The following is a 23,132-nucleotide window of genomic DNA, read 5'->3' as shown; positions in this document are numbered from 1 at the left end:
CAAAATTAAATAAATGTAAAAAAATTTTTTTTAAAGAAAACAGTTCCCCCCTTGAATATTCCCTTATTTTTTTTTCTTTTCAATTTTTTTTTTCAAATTCTAGTTAGTTAACCTATATGGTAAAATTGGTTTTAGGTGTAGAATTTAGTGATTCATCACTTACATACAATAGCCATGATACAAGATTATAACTTTATGGGCACATTATAACTTTATGTTTATAATTCAGTACCAAATAGACTGGGTTTTGTTTGTTTGGGGGTTTTTTTTTGCGTATCTTTCCTACAGTTGAGTGTATATTGCTGCTAAGCAGCAATAGGAACCTTGATTGACATACTTTAATGATCAGAACACAGGTGTGTTCCTTGTGGAGCTCCAGATTAGAATTATTTTCAAATTTCACAAGCATTGAAGTGGAATCTGGGATTCCTTTTGAGCAGTTTCAGAACATGTTCTATTGAATAATAACCGTAAAGAATATTCCACAAAGAGAAACGGTTGTACGATCAGATTAGAGAAATAGTTCATTTCTTTTCCCTGCCTTTGAAATTCACAGCACACATTAGCACTACTCTAAAAAAAAAACAAAAAAAAAACATCCTTTACTATCGCACAGTGGGTCTTTTTTGCAAGTTGCATCTATTAAATACATTCCACTGAACATACTTTGGAAAATGCTGCTCTGGAATAAGCTTTTAAACACTAGGTTCGGGGCGCCTGGGTGGCGCAGTCGGTTGAGCGTCCGACTTCAGCCAGGTCACGATCTCGCGGCCCGTGAGTTCGAGCCCCGCGTCAGGCTCTGGGCTGATGGCTCGGAGCCTGGAGCCTGTTTCCGATTCTGTGTCTCCCTCTCTCTCTGCCCCTCCCCCGTTCATGCTCTGTCTCTCTCTGTCCCAAAAATAAATAAAAAACGTTGAAAAAAAAAAATTAAAAAAAAATAAAATAAACACTAGGTTCAAGGGTTTTTTTCTGTTTTTTTGTTTGTTTGTTTTTTTTTTTTTTTTTTACATTCCTGTAGATCCTTAACCAACTGTTGTGAATTATAGCTCTGTCCTTGTGTTATTTTTAAACTTTGAAGATCCTACTCCTTTTAAAGTCACCCTGAATTCTGTCTTAGAGTCCAACCCTCTGAAAGTTTGCACTGACTCACAGGGTTTCACACTAGCTTAGTCATCTCAGCCATATACAGTATATTTCTGCACTTGTGCCAATAGGTAAATTCACATCTTCCTTCAAAAGAGTGTCCTGGACTAGAACTCTTGAGCAACTAGCTGGACCTTCTGATTTAGATATCAAAAACAGAAAATATATTTTGCCTCTACGTTAGGAACATAAAAATTACCTCCTGTCAAAGGCACTTTTTTCTTTCCTTTAAGAGTAAAACATTCTTCGTCAATTATCAAGCTAAAAACTTGTCTAAACAAATGTTTTTAGTCATTCGCTCATTCATCTGACAAACATTTAAATCCTATACTGAGAAGTAGTTTTTGATGCTACAAAGTTGAGAAAGAAAATTTTTTGTTAGGTGATTCAGTGCCTACACCAATCTGCAATCTTATAAATTACCTTGAACTCAGGCCTATTTCAGAACATTACATTGTAATAATCAGTATTATTATACAGTTTTCAGCAAAGTTTTTAGCAGGAATTTATCTCAGTTATTAAGGGCATATTGACCGTAAAAGTTAAATATGCAAGACTGTTACATAGATAATTTGCCTTGGTTATGTATGTACCAAAATTTAGCTTTCCATAAGAAAACTTGAGAAACAGGATTGCAAAATAACACATCATTTAAAGCTTTGTAAAGCATTAAATTATGTCCAAAATTTTTGGAGATTTTGCAGATACATCTAGGGTTTAGAAGGATTACCCAGAAAAATATCTTACTATTTCTACAGTTTACTTATTATAAGTGAAATGATTTTAGAAAAGTTAAAATTATTTTTAGATGTGGATATTGAAATTATTTGTAATTCTCCAGACGAACCTCTTTGCTCTGTGGAATGGTGCTGATATCCCTTTTTTTTTTTTTTTTTTAATATCTTGAAGTTTAAAAATGTAACTTTAAAATACATCCATAGGGGCGCCTGGGTGGCGCAGTCGGTTAAGCGTCCGACTTCAGCCAGGTCACGATCTCGCGGTCCGTGAGTTCGAGCCCCGCGTCAGGCTCTGGGCTGATGGCTCGGAGCCTGGAGCCTGTTTCCGATTCTGTGTCTCCCTCTCTCTCTGCCCCTCCCCTGTTCATGCTCTGTCTCTCTCTGTCCCAAAAATAAATAAGAAAAAATGTTGAAAAAAAAAATTAAAAAAAAAAAAATAATAAAATAAAATAAAATAAAATAAAATACATCCATAGAGCCTCTTTAGAACACATTAAGTGACTGCCTGTGCATGGCACTATGATGAATTCAGTACACTTACTTTTGGTTAGACCACAAACGGTCTAACTGCCTGGATTTGAATCATGGCTTTTTACCTCTTAATCACTGACAATTTTCATAACTTAATCTGAGCTTCAGTTTCTTCGTCTATTAACTGGAGAAAATACTAGCTAATGGGATTTTCTTTGAGGATAAAAATATGCTAATATCTGTAAGCTACCCGGTATAATGTCCAGCGTGTAGTGGTTGCTCTATAGAGGGCAGCTATCAATATCATTCTCTTTTGTCATATAACACAAGTACAATGCTTCATTTGTCTTTTATCCCCCATTCTGTCAGGCACAGTAACTCCATAGCGGACCTACTCAGTAAAACTTACTGAAGTAGGAGGAGAGAGGGCAAGGGATTTAAAAAAAAAAAAAAAACTTCAATATCTGTTCAAAAAACTGAGATGGAAAAGGACCTATGCTTGAACTTATGGGGGAGCTATTTGCTTCTGATATACAGTTTCCTTCTTCATTCATGACCTGCTCCTTCTACTACAGTAGACTTCCCAGGGTGAATCACAAAATAAAGGATGAAATAATAGGCCAGGAACCTTCATTAGGTGACTGCATGTGTGTCTATGAATCTCTTGTGGTCTTCTTTACTCAATAAATTTCTTTGTGATTTTTATAAAATGCTTCACTAATTTTAAGAATTTTATATCTGTTTCAATAAAGTGCCCACCCAGTAAGCAGTGTGTTGAGAGGCTTTCTTTTCATTAGAAGAGATTTTAAAAGATCATTTTCACTTACTAAAAGAGGTTGATGAGAAAAAGCTTGTTGGATGCTAGAACACAACTACCATAAAATCTCAGTACTAGGACCCCATCAGTTTAGATTGTTTGATCTCTAAATGTTGTTTGGGCTCAAAGCAAAGACATTACAGATAGTTTTCTTAAGAATTTATATAAGGTGGAACCATTAAAAAAAAAAAAAAAAACCTTTTTCAGGGTGCCTGGGTGGCTCAATCGGTTAAGCGTCTGACTTTGGCTCAGGCCATGATCTCACGGTTTGTGAGTTCGAGCCCCACATCAGGCTCTGTGCTGACAGCTCAGAGCCTGGAGCCTGTTTCAGATTCTGTGTCTTCCTCTCTTTCTGCCCCTTGCCTACTCACACACTCTCTCTCAAAAATAAACAGTAAAAAAATAAAAATAACCCTTTTTCAAATATTTTAGCAGATTAATTTTAAAAATATTTCTAATTACAGTAGTTTTATACTCTTGAAGGTAATGCAGATGGGGTATTTAATATCTGGCACTTCAAATGACTGAAAGTAGTAAGAATCAAGAAAATTACTTTTAAAAATTCTCTAATTGAGACTTTGCACTAAATCATATTTAAGCCAAGAGTTTTCAGGCAACAAAACTTTGAGATGAAAACAAAAAAATAAATAAACGTGACCATTTTTAAAAATCTAACTTTTGCCATATATTCTTATATGTTCTTTTTATGTAATAACCGTGTAATTATCACACAAACATATAATAACACATTATTCCAGCATTATAGAAAAAGTCACCAAGATGCAGAGAGGTTCTGTAATTTCCTTGGTCAATGTTGGCACTGGGCTTTTTTCAATCTGGAGCACACTGTCTCCTTTGCCATTGGAGAAGACAGAGCTATAGGTACCATGAGAAATGAGGGAAACAATTTTTTTTTTTAATGTTTATTTTTGAGAGAGCACATGCACATGAGCACGAAGGGGGGAGGAGCAGAGGGAGGGAGACACAGAATCCAAAGCAGGCTCCAGGCCCTGAGCTGTCAGCATAGAACCTGATGCAGGGCCTGAATCCACGAACCTTGAGATCATGACCTGAGCCAACGTTGGACGTTCAACCAACTGAGCCACCCAGGTGCCCGAGGGAGACAGAATTTTGATGTAAGTTCTCCTCAAGTCCCTTTGCATGTAATCCAGTTTTGTCAGATCCAACAAAGACATAAAAGCTTAAAAAAACAAGAGACTTTACCTGGATCACCTGGGGAACAACTGCCTGGTGCTGTAATAAATATTTAAAAGGAAGGACTTTTTTTGTTGTTGTTATTCCAAGTCTTACTCTCTTTTGTTAATCCTGTGGTAAGGCAACATTTGGGGCAATCACACTTTTATTTCTTTGGTAGCTTCTGGGACTCCCTCGCTATGAACTGCAATGGTCTTTTCCACCTGGGTAATTTAAGTTGTCATCTTTTGATGAATTTATTTAAAGCTAAAAGCTTTTTCCTTTTCTTCTGTGAAGAAAAAAAAATATGGTTAAATGTAATGATTCATACAGGACACTGTCAGGAAACCACTCAATTTAACAATGAATTGACTGACTATAGTGCAGTTTCTTTCTGTTTAAAAGTAAAGTTTATAATTCTTTGATATTTATTTATTGTAGGATGTAATTAAAACCATTGTACAGAGTGGTGGCATCAAGCATCTAGTTACCATGGCAACTAGTGAACATGTAATAATGCAGAATGAAGCCCTTGTTGCTTTGGCATTAATAGCAGCTTTAGAATTGGGTAAGTACCCCAGTGTCAAACTTATTTTCTCCTATTTTTATCTTGGATGAAATGAAGCACAGGAGTGGAATAGAAGTCAGACAAAACCTTGACTAGAAGCCTTTTGCTAGTGTGTGTCTGCAACCTAGAGCTAAGAATATAGGAGATCATGTTCTGTAGATTGCCATGACAGCTTTTGCTTTCGGTAACATTTTTAGGCCAATCATTGACTCTTTTTTAGAGTTTGACTCTTAAATGTTACTTCAAGTTATAGGCACTTAGTGAATACAGAAAACATTTTCAGCAGGCCTCCCAGAGAAATGAAACATTATTTAGAATACAACAGCGGGTTTAGAGTCTGCTACTCTTCTGGTGACCCAGACCTTTTCTTCCATCTCTACTACTGATTCTCTTATCTCCTTCTATCACCATGGTTTCTATTGCTTTACAGTATTGCCCTCATTCTAAATTTTCACCTTCTGGGTCAGTCTTCTGTGTGTTTTACATTCAGAATACTGCAAAAGCAGAGTTTAAATTAGTTAATTTCTGTCTAGTATATAGCATCCCTCTTGGTCAGAATTCTTCTTGAGAAGCTAGTTCATAGGCATCTAGCTTATGGATAGTAACCTTTGTCCCAGGAACCAATCTCTGATATAGTTAGCTGGGGACAATCAGTCACATGCCTGTGGTTAAGGCCTGAGGCTGCCTTCCACAAAGGAGGACTATAGACTTAGTAGGTTTGTCCTGTCAAAGCCATTTAGATAAACACTGTTAACTGATCACCTCTTAATTCCCAGTGATGACTTATATCCATAATTCTACACAAGAGCAAGTGGACCCACCAACCCCTATCCTAAGGGAGAGGCCAAAACATAAACATCATATATCTTCCTCTAGTGTCACATTTACTCAGAGTTTAGATGTGAGAGATTTGGATTTTTTCATCTAAAAGGGTTTTGAATTTTAAAAGTTTTTAAAAAATCACAGGTATAAATAGGATGTAAAATTTTTCTTAATTTTAAAGATAAAACACTTCAAGAAAACATATGCTTATTCTCAGTGACTTGGCCTATAGTTAGAGATGCTTTGGAGGTCATTTTGAGTCCTGGATTAGTCATGACTTAACACAGGGTTTGGGTGGAATCAGCCTAGAAGTCCAACCATCTTGGAGGGTTAGGTTGGAGGAGCTATGATGAATGAAGGTGGGAATCATTGAGGACATTGAATACCAAACTGGGTTCATGGCATGATTTTAAATGGTTTAAAGTGATGGGGCAATTTCAGAATAGGCTTGACCACCCAGCCTGGGATGAATCTGGTTTTGTGCCAGTATCTTCCAAACAAGCTGTAATTGCATCGCTTCCTGATAGCAGAGCATTTGCCTGAATCTGGTCCCCTTACCGTAGAATTATATAAAAGGCAGTACATACTTTTTTTATTGTTACCTAATGTTTTCTAGGCTCCTTGGGCTTAAGATAATAGTTTTTAATACACAACCCACTTTGAAAACCATATTTTTCTAGCCTTGTTTCCTTACAAGTGTTTGATATGATTAAGGAATTGCAAATCTTTTGTATGATAATAGTATTAAAGCAACCTTTAAGAGTCTTTTTTTTTCTTTTTATTTAATTATAAATTCACATGCAGTTTTGTAAAACTAAAAGAAAATACTACAGAGATCCCTTGTATACTTTGCCCAGTTTCTCCCAATGGTAACATTTTGCAAAACTATAAACAATATTTTAACTATTCATGTAATTTACCAGTCCTACACAGATTTCCCCAGTCGTTTGTGTGCGCTTGTTAAGTTCTATACAGTTTTATGATGTGTAGGGTTGTGTATCGACCACCACAGTCAAGCTACTGAATGGCTTAATGCCACAAGGATCCCTCCACTTATAACCACACTCACCTACCTCCTACTCTTACCCCTCACCTTGCTTCTAATCCCTAGAAACCACTAATCTTCCCTTCATTTCTAAAATGTTATATATATAGAATCATGTAGTATGTGACCATTTGGGATTGTCTCTCATAATTTCCTAAAGAGTCATCCAATTTGTTTGAGTCTCAATAATTTTTTTTATTGCTGAATAGTGTTCGATGGTAGGTACATACCAGTATTTGTTTAACCATTCCTGTCAAAAAACATCTGGGCTGATTCCAGTTTGGGGCTTTTAAAAATAAATAACTACTATAAATATTCATGTGTAAATTTTTTTGTGAGCATTGTATCCATTTCTTTGTATATATGTCTAGGAGTGCAATTGCTAGGTTATATGGTAATTACAGGTTTAATTTTTTATGAAGCTGTCAAACTATTTTCCAGAATGACTGTACCATCTACATTCCTGCCAGCACTATATAGGTGATCTAGTCCTCTCCACATCCTCACCAGATATTTGGTGTTGACACTTTTTTATTTTAACCACTCTGATAGCTGTAGTTAAAGTATCTCATTACGGTTTTAATTTCCATTTTTCTGATGGTAAAGCATATGAAAAGATGTTCATTATTTGCCATCTATATACATTCTTTGGTGAAATACCTATGGACATTTTTTGCTCATTTTTTTTAAATTTATTTTTTAATTTACATCCAATTTAATTAGCATATAGTGCAATAATGATTTCAGGAATAGAATCCAGTGATTCATCCCCTGTGTGTAACACCTAGTGTTCATGCCAACAAGTGTCTTCCTCAATGACCCTTGCCCATTTAGCCATCACCCCACCCACAACCCCTCATTTTGTTCTCTATATTTAAGAGTCTCTTATGTTTTGTCCCCCTCCCTGTTTTTATATTATTTTTGCTTCCCTTCCCCATGTTCATCTGTTTTGTATCTTAAATTCCTCATATGAGTGAAGTTATATGATATTTGTCTTACTCTGACTTATTTCGCTTAGCATAATACCCTCTAGTTCCATCCACATTGTTGCAAATGGCAAGATTTCATTCTTTTTGATTGCCATGTAATACTCCATTGTGTATACATATACCACATCTTGTTTATCCATTCATCTTTCGGTGGTCATTTGGGCTGTTTCCATACTTTGGCTATTGTCAATAGTGCTGCTATAAACATTGGGGTGCATGTGTTCTTTCAAAACAGCACACCTATATCCTTTGGATAAATACCTACTAGTACAATTGCTGGGTCGTAGGGTAGTTCTATTTTTAATTTTTTGAGGAACCTCCATATTGTTTTCCAGAGCAGCTGCACCAGTTTGTATTCCCACATGCAAAAGAGATCCTCTTTCTCTGCATCCTCACCAACATCTGTTGTTGCCCAAGTTGTTAATGTTAGCCATTCTGACAGGTGTAAGGTGGTATCTCATTGTGATTTTGATTTGTATTTTCCCTGGTGATGAGTGATGTTGAGCATTTTTTCATGTGTCGGTTGGCCATCTGGATGTCTTCTTTGGAAAAGTGTCTATTCATGTCTTTTGCCCATTTCTTCACTGAATCATTTGTTTTTTGGTATTGAGTTTGATAAGTTCTTTATAGATTTTGGATACTAACCCTTTATCTGATAAGTCATTTACAAATACCTTCTCCCATTTGTGGTTGGTTTTTAGTTTTGCTGATTGTTTCCTTCACTGTGCTGATGCTTTTTGTCTTGATGAGGTCCTAATAGTTCATTTTTGCTTTTGTTTCCCTTGCCTTTGGAGACATGTTGAGTAAGAAGTTTGGCTGAGGTCAAAGAGGTTGCTGTCTCCTTTCTCCTCTAGGATTTTGATGGTTTCCTGTCTTACATTTAGGTCTTTCATCCATTTTGAGTTTATTTTTGTGTATGGTGTAAGAAAGTGGTCCAGGTTCATACTTCTGCATGTTGCTGTCCAGTTTTCCCAGCACCACTTGCTGAAGAGACTGTCTTTATTCCATTGGATATTCTTTCCTGCTTTGTCAAAGATTAGTTGGCCATATGTTTGTGGGTCCATTTCTGGGCTCTCTGTTCTCTTCCATTGATCTAAATGTCTGTTTTTGCGCCAATACCATACTGTCTTGATGATTACAGCTTTGTAATATATCTTGATGTCCAGGATTGTGATGCCTCCAGCTCTGGTTTGCTTTTTCAGGATTGCTTTGGCAATTCGGGTCTTTTCTGCTTCCATACAAGTTTTAGGATTTTTGTTCTAGCTCTGTAAAGAATGCTGGTGTTATTTTGATAGGGATTGCCTTGAATATGTAGATTGCTTTGGGGTAGTATCGACATGTAAACAATATTTGTTCTTCCAATCCGTGAGCGTGAACAAAAGTAATATTTGTTTTTCCATTTTTTTGTGTGTCATCTTCAATTTCTTTCATAAGCTTTCTCTAGTTTTCAGTGTATAGATTGTTCCCCTCTTAGGTTCATTCCTAGGTATTTTATGGGTTTTGGTGCAATTGTAAATGGGATCGTTTCCTTGATTTCTCTTTCTGTTGCTTCATTATTGGTGTATAGTAAAGCAACCAATTTCTGTGCATTGATTTTATATCTTGTGACTTTGCTGGATTCGTAGATCGGTCCTAGCAGTTTTTGGTGGAATCTTTTGGGTTTTCCATATAGAGTATCATTTCGTCTACAAAGAGTGAAAGTTTGACTTCCTCCTTGTTCATTTGGATGCCTTTTATTCCTTTGTGTTGTCTGATTCCTATGTTAAATAACAGTGGTGAGCGTGGACATCCCTGCCTTCTTCCTAATCTTAGGGGGAAATGTTCAATTTTTTGCCATTGAGGATGATACTAGCAGTGGTCTTTTATATATGGCTTATGTAGTCTTGAGGTATGATCCTTCTGTCCCTACTTTCTTGAGGGCTTTTCTCAAGAAAGAATGCTGTATTTTGTCAAATGCTTTCTCTGAATCTATTGAGAGAATCAGGTGGTTCTTGTCCTTTATTTTATTAATGTGATGTATGATGTTGAGTGATTTGTGGATATTGAACCAGCCCTGTATCCCAGGTATAAATCCCACTTGATCATGGTGAGTGATTCCTTTAATGTATTGTTGGATCTGATTGGCTAGTATCTTGTTGAGAATTGTTGCATTCATGTTCATCAAGGAAATTGATCTGTAGTTCTTTTCTAGAGTGGTCTTTACTTGGTTTTAGAATCAAAGTAATGCTGGCCTCATAGAATGAGTTTGGAAGTTTTCCTGCTATTTCTGTTTTTTTGGAACAGCTTCAAAAGAATAGGTGTTAACACCTCTTTATGTGTTCAGTAAAATTCCCCTGGATAGCCATCTAGCCCTGGACTCTTGTTTTTTGGGAGGTTTTTGATTACTAATTCAATTTCTGTAGTGGATATGGGTCTGTTCATATTTTCTATTTCTTCCTTTTTCAGTTTTGGTAGTTTGTATGTTTCTAGGAATTTGTCCATTTCTTCCAGATTGCCCAATTTATTGGCATATAATTTCTCATAATACTCTCTTACTATTACTCGTATTTCTGCAGTGCTGGTTGTGATCTTCCCTCTTTCATTCTTGATTTTATTTATTTGGGTTCTTTCCTTTTTCTTTTTGATCATACTGGCTAGGGGGTTATCAATTTTGTTAATTCTTTCAAAGAACCAGCTCTTGGTTTCATTGATCTGTCCTACTATTTTTTTTTTTTTATTTTGATACCATTGATTTGTGCTCTAATCTTTATTATTTCCCATCTTCTGCTGGCTTGGGGTTTTATTTGCTGTTCTTTCTCCAGCTCTTCAAGGTGCAAGGTTAAGTTGTGTATCTGAGACCTTTCTTCCTTCTTTAGGAAGGCCTGGATTACCATATACTTCCCTCTTATGACTGCCTTTGCAGTTTGGGGCTGTGGTGTTATCATTTTCATTGGCTTCCATGTACTTTTTAGTTTCTTCTTTAGCTTTTTGGCTAACTCATTCATTCTTTAGTAGGATGTTCTTCAGTTTCCAAGTATTCATGGTCTTTCCAAAATTTTTCTTGTGATTGATTTCTAGTTTCACAGTGTTCTGGTCTGAAAATATGCATGGTATCATCTGGATCTTTTTGTACTTGTTGAGGGCTGATTTGTGTCCCTGTATGTGATCTATTCTGGAGAATGTTCCATGTGCTCTAGAGAAGAATGTGTATTCTGCTGCTTCAGGATAAGTCCGGTCCAGTGTGTCATTGTTTCCTTATTGATTTTCTGCTTAGATGATCTGTCCGTTGTTATAAGTGAAGTATTGTAGTCCTCTACTATTATGGTATTATTTCAGTGAGTTTCTTTATGTTTCCGATTAGTTGATTTATATATTTTGGTGCCATTTATGTTGGGGCATAAATGTTTACAATTGTTAGATCTTCGTGGTGAGTAGATCCCTTAATTATGATATAATGCCCTTCTTCATCTCTAGTTACACTCTATTTTAAAACCTAATTTGTCTGATATAAGTATGGGTACTCCAGCTTTCTTTTGATGACTGTTAGCATGATAGATGGTTCTCCATCCCCTTACTTTCAATCTGAAGGTGTTCTTATGTCTAAAATGGGTCTCTCATAAACAGCATATAGATGGATCTTATTTTCTTATCCATTCTATTACCCTATCTCTTTTTATTGGAGTGTTTAGTCCTTTTACATTTAGGGTGAGTACTGAAAGATATGAACGTATTACCATTGTATTGCCTCTAGAGTTGGAGTTTCTGGTGGTATTCTCTGGTCCTTTCTAGTCTTTGTTGCTTTTGGTCGTTTTTGTTTTATTTTATCTTTTCTCCCCTCAGAGAGTCCCTCTTAAAATTTCTTGCAGGGCTGGTTTAGTGGTCACAAACTCCTTTAGTTTTTATTTGTCTGGGAAACTCTCTCTCCTTCTATTTTGAATGACAGTCTTGCTGGATAAAGAATTCTTGGCTGCATAATTTTCTGATTCAGCATGTTGAATATATCCTGCCATTCCTTTATGACCTGCCAAGTTTCTGTTGATAGGTCTGTTGCAAACCTGAGCTGTCTGCCCCATATAGGGTTAAGGAGTTTTTTCCCCTTGCTGCTTTCATCATTCTTTTCTTGTCTGTGTATTTTATAAATTTGACTCTGATTGCCTTGTTGATGGTTGGTTTTTGTTGAATCTAATGGGAGTTCTCTGTGCTTCCTAGATTTTGATGTCTTTTTTTCCCCCAGGTTAGGAACGTTTTCTGCTATGATTTGCTCACATAAACCTTCTACGCATTTTTATCTCTCTTCAGTTTCTAGGGCCCCTATGATTCGGATGTTATTCCTTTTTAATCCATCACTGAGTTCTCTAATTCTTATAGTGTGCTTTTTTGCCTTATTTCCCTCTTTTTTCTGCTTCATTATTCTCCATAAGTTTGTCTTCTATATTGCTAGCTTGCTGCTCTGCTACATCCATTCTTGCCACTGTGACATCCATTCGAGATTGCATCTCAGTTACTGCATTTTTAATCTCGTCCTGACTAGATTTTACTTCTTTTATCTCCGCAGGAAACAATTCTATGCTTTTTTCAACCCCAGCTAGTATTCCTGATTCTAAATTCTGGTTCAGACATCTTGCTTGTATCTGTGTTAAGTCCCTGGCTGTCATTTCTTCGTGTTCTTTCTTTTGGGGTGAATTCCTTTGTTTCATCATTTTGGAGGAAGAAAAAGAATAAAAACATACACACAAATCAAGTAAAGGAAGCTAGGTCCTAGATGTATTTTGGTGTGGTTTGTTGAAAGTAGCTTGGTAAAATAGAGAAGGGAAACTAAAGAAAAGGAAAAAAAGAAAACATTTAAAAATGTATACAATAACATAGGACAGAATGAAGTAGACTACAAAAAATAATAAAAATATCGTCAAAAATTTTTAAAAATCTTTTTTATAAAACAAAATAAAAATAATTTTTTTCTCTTTCTCTATCCATGAATAAGAAAAGACAAAATATGAATAGATGGACCAGTCAACAGAATGAAATTACATCTAGTTTCCCCTAGAAGTCAAACTGTGAAGCATTTTATAGTCCATACACTAAGTAGGGGGAGAAATTTGTGGTCGTCCTCTAGGGCTTGGTTGGCACAATTGGATGGGGCTTGGTGTAACGGCTCCATTCTCCACTAGGTGGCGCTGCTTAGCTTACTGGGGTGGATTGGTGTGGTGTGCATATGCGTGTATACACTTGTGCAGGGGAATCACCCAGCTTGCCAGGTTCTAGCATCAGAGCTGTGCTCTTTCCAACTGGCAATCAAGCATCCCTCCTTTGTCTCCAGCTTCCATCCACTTCCGCTTCTTCACTGTCCACCACCAAGCCATTAGCCTGCCAAGCAGCACCTCCCTCCCAAATTTTATCTCAGATGTTTCTGTGTTTCCAAACCCCTCACTTCTAATGGCCCTGTGGCTTGAACCCACTCTGACCCTCTAGGGGAGGGTGTCACCAAGCAATGGCTGGGTGCCGGCCGGCAGGCCAGAATGCTCCCACAAGCACACCACTTCAGAGACTGTGTCCGGGTGCCAGCCCACCCCAGAAAAATTTTGCATGATGGTGTAACAGCAGCGATCCAGGGACTAAGGGAAATCATAACACATATCTGGCTCCAGGCTTCACTGCACCCTAGCATCCTTTTTCCAACACCAGCAAACTTGTCTATAATCTAGGGTCCACTGGGACTTTTGCCTGTGGGGAGGTTTCACGGCCTCTACCAAATGTCCTCCTGGCAGGGGAACTGCTTCTCCCTGTGTGGCCCAAGGACCCTTCAGACCTCACTGTCTGCTCCTAGGGATTCATCCTTCCCACCAGAGCCCCACCAGGTATCAAGCTGTGGAGTTCCAACTCTGTGCTCCCCTATTTATAGAGTCTTAATGGTATTGAAACCCTCTCCTTTTTCCCTTTATTGTTCAGTTCTTTGTGGGTATTTCCACTCTTTCTTTCTTTCTTTCTTTCTTTCTTCTTTCTTTCTTTCTTTCTTTCTTTCTTTCTTTCTTTCTTTCTTTCTAGAGGCTTTTGGGGGGAGTGCTTTTCCTGTACTTTTCCCCCCTGTCTTCACCCTGTCTCTGCAAACAAAAACAGCTCCCTACCCTCCATGACTTCTCTCTCCCCCAGTTCACCTCTCTGCACTGCTTACCTGCTGAGTTCTGTGGCTCTAGTTATGCAGATTGTTGTGTTAGTCCTCAGCTCAATTTTCTAGGTGTGCAAAATGGTTTGGTGCTGATTGAGCTGCATTTCAGGGATGAAAGAAGCAGAGAATTTCCATGCTCCTCTGCCATTATGACACCTCCCTCTTTGCTCATTTTCTAATTTTTAACTATTGAGTTGAAAATTTTTTATATATTCCAAAAGTTTTATAGTTTTACATTTTCTACTTACGTGTGTAATCCATTTTGAGTTACTATCTGTACAGGGTGTGTGGTTTAGGTCAATGTTTCTTGCAGAGGCTATCTTGCCTTCCCTGAATTGATATTGTACCTTTGTCAAAAATCACTCTGGGTCTATTTCTGGGGTTCTCTGTTAAATTCTCTGTCTCGCCACCAAGACCACATTGCTTTGATAACTGTGCTATATAGTCAGCCTTAATATCAGGTAGAAAATTCCCCCCACTTTATTACTTCTTTATCAAGATTCTAGGGCCTGTGGCTTTCCATATAAATTTTAGTATAAACTTAGCGATTTTCTACAGAAAATCTGCTGGTATTTTGATAGGAGTTGCACTAAGAGACTTCATTTCTTAAGGATACATACCTAAATACATATGAAAGAAGCCATGTCATTTTTAGGATTTTCTCCAAAATAATTTGGGATCGGTGAAAGTAGGTGAATGAATCTAGAGCTAGATGAACATGTTGGACATAATAGTAATGTATCACTATGTATTCTTTTCTACTTTTGTATGTGTTTAACATTTTCCAAAATAAAGATTTTTAATTGCCTCAAAAGGAATATTGTAAAGCTAAATTTTAAGCTTAAACTCCTGAAATATCTGAATTCTTAACTCTATTTTTTAAATAAGGTCTAAATTTAATATTCTATCTCTCAGTCATTGTTATTTTATTTAATCAGTCCCTTTTCGAGGGTTTTATGTGGTCAGTTTCTAGAAAGGGAATCGATGTTTAGCCACATTGCACCAGGCTCGTAAACAGTGGTCATAACTGATACTTTGTTTCATATTCTAGGCACTGCTGAGAAAGATCTAGAAAGTGCTAAACTTGTACAGATTTTACACAGACTGCTAGCAGATGAGAGAAGTGCTCCTGAAATCAAATACAATTCCATGGTCCTGATTTGTGCTCTCATGGGATCTGGTAAATATTTCTTCTATCATTTTACATCTATCAACATATGGTTGACATTAAATATAGAATAGTCGTAAATGGTGGCTTTGGATTTTAAGAACATTAGAAATTAGTTTATGGAGGATATAGGATTACTTGAAAATATTTCAAAAAGATTATAATGAAAGTATCATATAGCAAATAGTCAAAAATCAGTGTTAAAAAAATAATACCTGTTTCATCAACTCAAATATTTCATATAAAGAACAAGTTCTGATTTTGTGTATCATGATATTAGCTAAGGGATTTGGTCAAGAAATCATTGGCATATCTTGGTATATGTTCCATGGACACTGAAAAGAATGTATATCCTGTTTATTGGGTGGAGTGTTCTTTAAAATGTCAGATCCTTTTGGTTGATGGTAGTGGAATTGAGTTTGCTATATTATTTTGATATTCTAATTGTTCTGTCTGTTGTTGAGATAGGGGTGTTGAAATCTCCAAAAATAATGGTGGATTTATCTATTTCTCCTTTTAATTCTGTCAATTTTTGCTTCCCATATTATTTAGCTCTTTTGGTAGATACACACACCTTTAGGATTACTGTGTCTTCCTGGTGGATTGACATTTCTATCGTTATGTAATGTTCCTCTCCATCTCTGGTAATTTTTTGGCTTTGAAGTCTACTTTATCTGATATTAATATAGCTACTTCTACTTTCTTTTGAATAACATTCATGGGATCTTTTCCCACCCTTTTAGTTTCCATCTGCTTTATCATTATATTTGAAGTACAGTGTATTGTTAGGTTATGTGCTTTAATCTACTCTGTCAGTCTCTTTTAATTGTGTATTTAGTCCATTTACATTTATGTAATGACTGATGTTATGGCTTATATCTGCAGTTTAATTTTTTTTATTTTCTGTTTGTTTCTCATTCATGGCTTCTTGTTGATTGCTTGAACATTTAGTTTCATTACCCTCTCTCATTTATAATTATCTAAGATATTCCTCTTATATATTTACAACAGCATTTAGACATTGTTACAACTTTTGTTTTCAACCTTCAAATATAATTCAGACAACTCAAGAGAAAGAAAGTCTGTTCTATTTATTTACATCTTTGCTATATGTGTTGTTTTCCTTCTTTATGTTCCAAGGTTCCTTTTCTTTTTTTTAAAAACATTTTCCTTCTATTTAGAGAAACTACTTTAGCCATTCTTTTGGGTTAGGTCTACTAGTGACAAATTTTCTTTGTTTTCTGTTATTTTAGAATGTCTTCATTTCCCCTTTTTGTGAAAAATATTTTCTCTGGGTATAGAATTCTGGGTTGACAGTTCTTTTCTCTCAACACTTGAAAAATGTGCCACTTTCTTCTGGCCTCCATAGTTTAAGAAAAATTCAGCCTTCGTGTTATTTTTTTCCCTTGTTGGTAAGGTGTCATTTCAAGGGTTGGGTTTTTTTTTTGGGGGGGGGGGGGTCTTTAATATTCAAGTTTGACCATGATGTGTTTTGGCATGGATTTTTTTGGGGTTTATTCTGTTTCAAGTTTTCTCACCTTCATGGTAGGCTTATGTCTTTTGCTAAACTTGTAAAGTTTTTTTAACCATATTTCTTCAGGTACTTTTTCATTCCTACCCTATTTCTCCTTTCCTTCCAGGTCTCTAGTGGCAGGAACATGAGATCTTTAGTTATATCCCACAAGCCCCTGAATATTTCATTAAATTTTTCCCAGATTTTTATCTCTCTTGTTCAAATTGGGTAATTTCTGTTGTTGTTAAAGTTCACTGATTTCTTTTATCCCCTCCATTCTACTCCACTCTGATTCAAAATTATCCAGTAAGTTTTTATTTCAAGTACTATAGTTTTGGGTCCTATAATTCCCATTTGGTAGTTCTTTATGTCTTGTTCCCTTGCAGAGACTCTGTTATTGAGATTATTATATACATAAAGTTTACCATTATAACCATTTTTAAATGTACAGTGTATTGGCAGAGTAGTACATTCACACTGTTATACAACCATCACCACCATTGTTTTTCCCAAACTAAAACCCAGTACTCGTTAAAATATGTCACCAATCACCCATCCCCCAGCTTTTGGCATCTACCATTCTGTCTTCTGTCTCTGAGAATTTTATTACTCTAGGTACCTTACATAAGTGGAATCATGCAGTGTTTTGTTTTTGTTTTTTTTGGTCTGGCTTATTTCACTTAGCATAATGTCTCCAAACTCACCCATGTTGTAACCTGTGTCAGAATTTCATTCTTCTTAAGGCTGAATAATTTTCCATTGTATACATGTATTACATTTTGTTTATTCATTCATCCATCAATGGACATTTGGGTTATTTACACCTTTGGGCTATTGTAAATAATGCCACTATGAAAACGCTGGTGCACTAATATCTTTTTCAGGCCCTGCTTTTAGTTATTTTGGGTATATACACAGAAATGGAATTGCTAAATCATACAGTAATGCCAAGTTTAATTTTGGGGGAAACCATCACCCACAGGGGCTGCACCATATTACATTCCTACAAGCAATGCACATGGGTTTCAATTTCTCTACATTCTACCATTTATTGTTTTGTTTTTTCTATAATAGCCATCCTGAGGAGTCTGAGGTGGTATCAAATTGTGCTTTTGATTTGCATTTCCTTAACAATTAGTGACATTGGGGATCTTTTCATGTGTTCATTACCCATTTATTTTTCTTCTTTGGGGCATGTCTATTCAAGTCCTTTGCCCATTTTTTAATAGGGTCATTTTGTGTTGAGTTGAAAAGGTTCTTTGTATGTTTAGGATATTAATCTTTTATTGGATATATCATTTGCAAATGTTTTCTTCCATTCTGTGGGTTGCCTTTTCACTCTATTGGTAGTATACTTTGGTACACAGAAGTTCCTAATTTTGATGAAGTCCAGTATATCTGTTTTTCCTTTTGTTGCCTGTGTTTTTTGATGCATATCCAAGGTCATCCTTGCTAAGTCCAATGTCATTTCCCTTTCTATTTTAAGTCTTAACAGTTTTAGTTCTTAAATTTAACTTTTGTATATAAGGGCTTGTGGCTCTCCAATTTTACCAGCACCATTTGTTGAAAAAACTGTCCTTTCATCATTGAATGGTCTTGACATCTTTGTCAAAAATATTTTGACTACATATATGAGGGTTTATTTCTGGGATCTCTGCTTTATTCTGTTGGGGTGTGGGTGTGTATATGGCAACCTATCTATATGATATAAAGACAGCACCACACTGATTTGATTATTATAGATTTATAACAGGTTTTAAATTAGAAAGTGTGAGACCTCCAACTTTGTTCTTTTTTGAGATTGTTTTAGATATTGAGAGTCCTTTGAAATTCCATCTGTATTTTAGGATGTGTTTTTCTATTTCTATTAAAAACATTATTTACAATAAGACCTCAAGTCTTTTTAATGTAAATATATCAATTTAAGGAATGCTGATTACATTAAACTTACTAGACCTCAGTCTTCTCATTTGCAGTCTCAAAGTCTTAAGAAGAGCCTTGTATTTTCCTGTAATTGAGGTTAAATAGAACAAGAAAGCCAGAAAGAGGATGATCAGGAATAAAAAAGGGAAGCCGGTTGACACAGAAATTTGTTGAAGGGATATGAAGTACAACCTATTCATTTGCCACAAAATTAATTTGAAACAGATCTGAGATTTTTTTTAAGTCATCGACTTCATATTTGAACTGATGATAGAGTCAAGGGGTATATAACTGAAACTTGAGATCATACAATGAGCTGTGTTTCATTATAACTCATTACCCTAATCAAACTTAGACTCTAGAACTTGACATTTGATTTATCTATGTATAAATATGGCAAGTAAAGTTCCTTTGATTTTTTTATAACACATCTATAAAGAAGACATTTTTAGGCTACTGCTGTGCCCACTTGTCTTTAAAAGTGTCTTAGCATTTCTAGGCTACTACAGTTTTTTCAAAATATTATCTAAATAAACATTTTGGGTATATGTATTGGATAGACTGTATAGTAAGATTAGAACAGTTTAATAGAAGCATCTCTGTTATCTTGTTTTTTTGTCTTCCAGAATCTCTACACAAGGAAGTCCAGGATTTGGCCTTTCTAGATGTTGTATCCAAACTTCGCAGTCATGAGAACAAAAGTGTTGCCCAACAGGCCTCTCTCACAGAGCAGAGACTTACTGTGGAAAGCTGAGAACCGCCCTTCCCTGACACACAGCATCATCCCACCTCTGATTTCCCTTGTCCTCCCATCCAGCTGCCTCTTCTGCTTCATTTTCTTCCATATCACTTGTGCATGCGTGTAATGTTCCCGTACCAATTGAAGAACTGCTGTAGGTACCTGCCCAATAAGATTTCTAAACCCATAGTTAGTGTGAACATGAATTTGTCAAAAACAAGTCTCCACCCCATAACTGTTCTCTTGTATTCCTGTTGCTTGAGCTACATTAAGTAGAATGTGCATGTTGTAGTCCTATGATGATGTAAACTTGGTACTACATAATGACTTGCTCCTCACACTTGGTAAACTACATAATAATGTACTGGTAAATTAGAAACAAACAAGAATGCAGCAGGATCTGTCTAGCTTATTAAAGATGGAATTGAATAGTAAAAATAGCTCCATTTTTTGGTGCTTGGGAAGCACAGTGACCAAAAAACTGTATGGCTGCTCATTCATTAGTCTTACTTACTAATGTCAAACCATGGTACCTAGAGTTAAATAAAATCCAATGCTCTCACTCTTTACCCTATGGTTTCTTCTTCTTCTTAACTATGTAGACTCTTGAAATTGCCACAAACTTGGCAAGACTTCCCTGAGGTTTTTAAATTTCATATTTAATTGGCTATCATCAGTAGCCTGATATTGAAAACATTTGTGGTTTTCAGCATGAAACTAAGGGGCTGAAGAATCTATTTTACACTAAGTACATCTTTTTTTTTTCTCTATATTTTAGAATCTGATATAGTTTGACCTCAGCACTTCTTCTATCAATTAATCAGCGTCGTCCAACACTTGTCTTTAAAAGTCACTTGGCATTTGTTTTCACCTAAGGAAATTGAGTATAGTTCATTGGAGGGTAGTTCTTTTGGGGGGGTTTTTTGGTTTTTCTTGGCTGTTTTTCATCATTCAGCTTGAAAGTAAGACATTTCCCCTGTTATAATCCTTTTAAACCTTCTAGTAAAACTAGCAGGACATAGGAAACATGATTAAGAAAATAGAAGTAGCAGTACATAGAATAAAAGATTAAGAAAGAAGTTTGTCTATACTAAAGAAAGGAAGCAGGTTATAAAAGCCATAGTAGCCAGTCCAGTTCATTCTGCAGATGGCCTCATACCAAGTAGCTGTTAGAGTGTCCCACCTCCATTTGCCACAGAGAACTGCAATAGATCTTAAAGCTATCAGAAAAGGTGACAACGCCAAGACCCAAGAGATGAGAAGACCCTCTTGGCGAAATATAGTGTATTCTTCACTGCCACTACTACCACCAAATGGGTTTTTAGAACTTTGAAACACAATCTTTGTAAATCAAAAGATCCTTGTGACATACCTGTCTTGTCCCCATGCACAAGTTTGACAAATACTGGCTGAAAGGTACGATGATGGGCTCCAATATGGAAGGACTGCAGGACAGTAGAATGGGCTGCCCGGGGTGACAGAAGCTCTTTCCTGTCCAATGGGAGATGCTGCACATATCTATGGAGTGATTGAAGTTGGACTTTTGACTCAGAAACAGTTATAATTCAAGAAAATTAAAACCTCAGTGGAGGTAAAGAAACTTTGTTCCCTTTGATGTCCAGAAAAGGAACGATTATTGTGAGTGCTTATGCTACACTTACTGTAAGAATGATCTTGTTTATTGTCTTCTTCTGGGCTGGATAGTGGACTATATTTTATTATAGGTTTTGAAAAACATCTGTAATGTTGAATAGGCTATCCATATTAATAACTAAATAAATAAATAGTATATCAAACTATTATGGCATCATTTGGTTTGTTTGTATATTTTACTTCTATTTTCAGCTCCTAGAACAGTAATTGCTCATTGTTGGTGCTAAGTATTTGTTGATGAATTCCCATTTACATAGAGAAATTGAGATTTAGGTGTTTTTGTCTGGCTTCCAAGAATATCTTTTATAGGATCTATCCCTATTGAAAAGCATCATATAGAAAACCTCAAGTCAGAGGCATCCAAAAGTTACAGATTTAAGAGAAGCTATCATCTGGGCCACCTACCAGCAATCAATTGATACACTAGGAATTCCCATCTGCAGCAAAACAAAGTACATTTCTAATCACCAGTCTTTCTACAGCGAGACCAGAAGGCTATGCCCTTATGATAACAGAGGTCCACCAAACTGGGTGACGTGCTGCTCTGCCAGGGCAGGAGGTGGGAGTCTACAGACAATACTATACCATATATCCTGCTACTTCATCTTAGTTCTAGAGGCCACATTTAAATGTTTGCTACCCATTAAACGTGCATTCTGAGGGAGACAATGGGAGGAACCGCCTGGCATAGCATTAATTATCACTGTGTCAGGATTAGAGCATAGCTGAAAAGCAAAAAGGCCAGGAATTAGAAGGAGGATGATGTCTGAGTGAAATGTGCTAAAATGTCTTCTCTCCCTCCTGGGAAGGAAGCCCATTACCTCCTTGGGATCTTGCTAACCCCCTACCCCCACCCTAAGACTAACCTCATTGTGCTCAAAGCAAAACTAATTAAATGCTGGTCCATAATTCAGTGTTTTCAACTTGATAAAACATGGTTTGTGCATATTATCTGATAACCATGGAGATGTAGACAAAGTTTTTTGGCTGTGAAATGATTTTGACTTGGAACAAAATGCAGCTCTTAAATATAAGCATTAGTGTGAAGTGTTCTGAGAAACCCTGCATGTGAAGATTTCAAACAGAAATGCTCATTGGTGTCATTAGAAAGCTTATTATCTAATTCTGAATATGAGGGATGAAAATGTCTGTTAGGTAAGTTTTACCCCCTTTGTGTTCAGCTGTTAACTAGAATCAGTAAGCTTTAAAGTCATAACTCTAGGCAACCATAATATTTGAATTATACAAATATCTTTTAAAAAGCAATGATATTTGGGATGAATCTTCATAGCTGTAACCCGGAAAATTGAGGGGTGTTTTTTTTTTTTTTTTACAGATGTGTTCTCTTAATTTATATAGCTACAATACATAATGCCATGTAGCTTCATAGGTTGATGTTTTATAGGGGTGTCTGACAAATGTGAAAACTGTTTTAAGTGTAATTAGTGGAAAGAGTAAGGTCTTTACTGTGTGATCTGAAGTCACATCCTGGTTCTGTTACATACTGGCTATGTGACCATCACAGAGTTACTTAAACCCTCTGGGCCTGTTTTCTCATCAATATGATGAGTTTAATAATCTCTCCTTCCCAGGGTTTCTGTAATAACTGAAATTTGCAGAGGTTGAGGGTAAGGAACTATAATATCTGTGATACCCTATGGCCTATCCCCTTTTCCCCCTGCAGGATCCCAGCTAAAGGAATTCAAAGAACAGCCAAATAGGAGACACTGTCTGTTAATAGTTTGAGGAGCACTGAGTTATTCTCAGTTCAAAATACATAACCCCTTCCCCTCCCCGCCAAAACTATGACAGCCAGGTCTGCAGAGCAGGCCTTGGATGTAGGTCCCTAATACAGTACTTCCCCTTCCCATTCAGATGTCTCTGTCTCTACAGTGGAAATAATAGTTCAATAATCTTACCTTTTATTATTATTAAGCCAATATAAATGAAACTGCAGTACTATGAGTTCTCAATCCCTCTTCCCATTTTCAATGTTGCTCAGTTTATCAGTATATATTTTTGTATACCTGTTCATTTATGTCTTTTTCTTAAATATAAATACTATGTGTTTTACATGAAGGCTTTTGGTAGCTATGCTCTGAATCCTGATAGAATCCACCTGTGATGGCCTGTTGGTCATTATGCTTCTTGACTACACAGGCAGAGTCTCTTTATGTTGGAGGTTTCAAGGGTAAGCTGTTGGTTATA

The 23,132-nt window shown here is 36.3% G+C and overlaps 1 protein-coding gene across 5 annotated transcripts in view; it reads left to right on the top strand.

Moving 5' to 3' along the window:
- The window catches only part of RAP1GDS1 (Rap1 GTPase-GDP dissociation stimulator 1), a 167,935-nt gene extending 146,865 nt beyond the window's left edge, over positions 1-21,070 (top strand). For all 5 annotated transcript variants that reach the window (XM_019415489.2, XM_019415478.2, XM_019415496.2 and 2 more), the window contains 3 exons: positions 4,804-4,930; positions 14,980-15,108; positions 19,159-21,070. In XM_019415489.2, coding sequence (XP_019271034.1) covers positions 4,804-4,930; positions 14,980-15,108; positions 19,159-19,286 — 384 coding nt within the window. In that variant the 3' untranslated portion in view covers positions 19,287-21,070. The remainder of the gene's footprint in view (positions 1-4,803; positions 4,931-14,979; positions 15,109-19,158) is intronic.
- The last annotated feature ends 2,062 nt before the right edge of the window (positions 21,071-23,132 follow it).

The sequence above is a fragment of the Panthera pardus genome, unplaced genomic scaffold, assembly GCF_024362965.1.
Source record: "Panthera pardus isolate Hobbes unplaced genomic scaffold, ASM2436296v1 HiC_scaffold_13, whole genome shotgun sequence".
In the NCBI taxonomy this organism is placed as follows: domain Eukaryota; kingdom Metazoa; phylum Chordata; class Mammalia; order Carnivora; family Felidae; genus Panthera; species Panthera pardus.
This window is presented reverse-complemented; position numbering and strand designations above follow the sequence as displayed.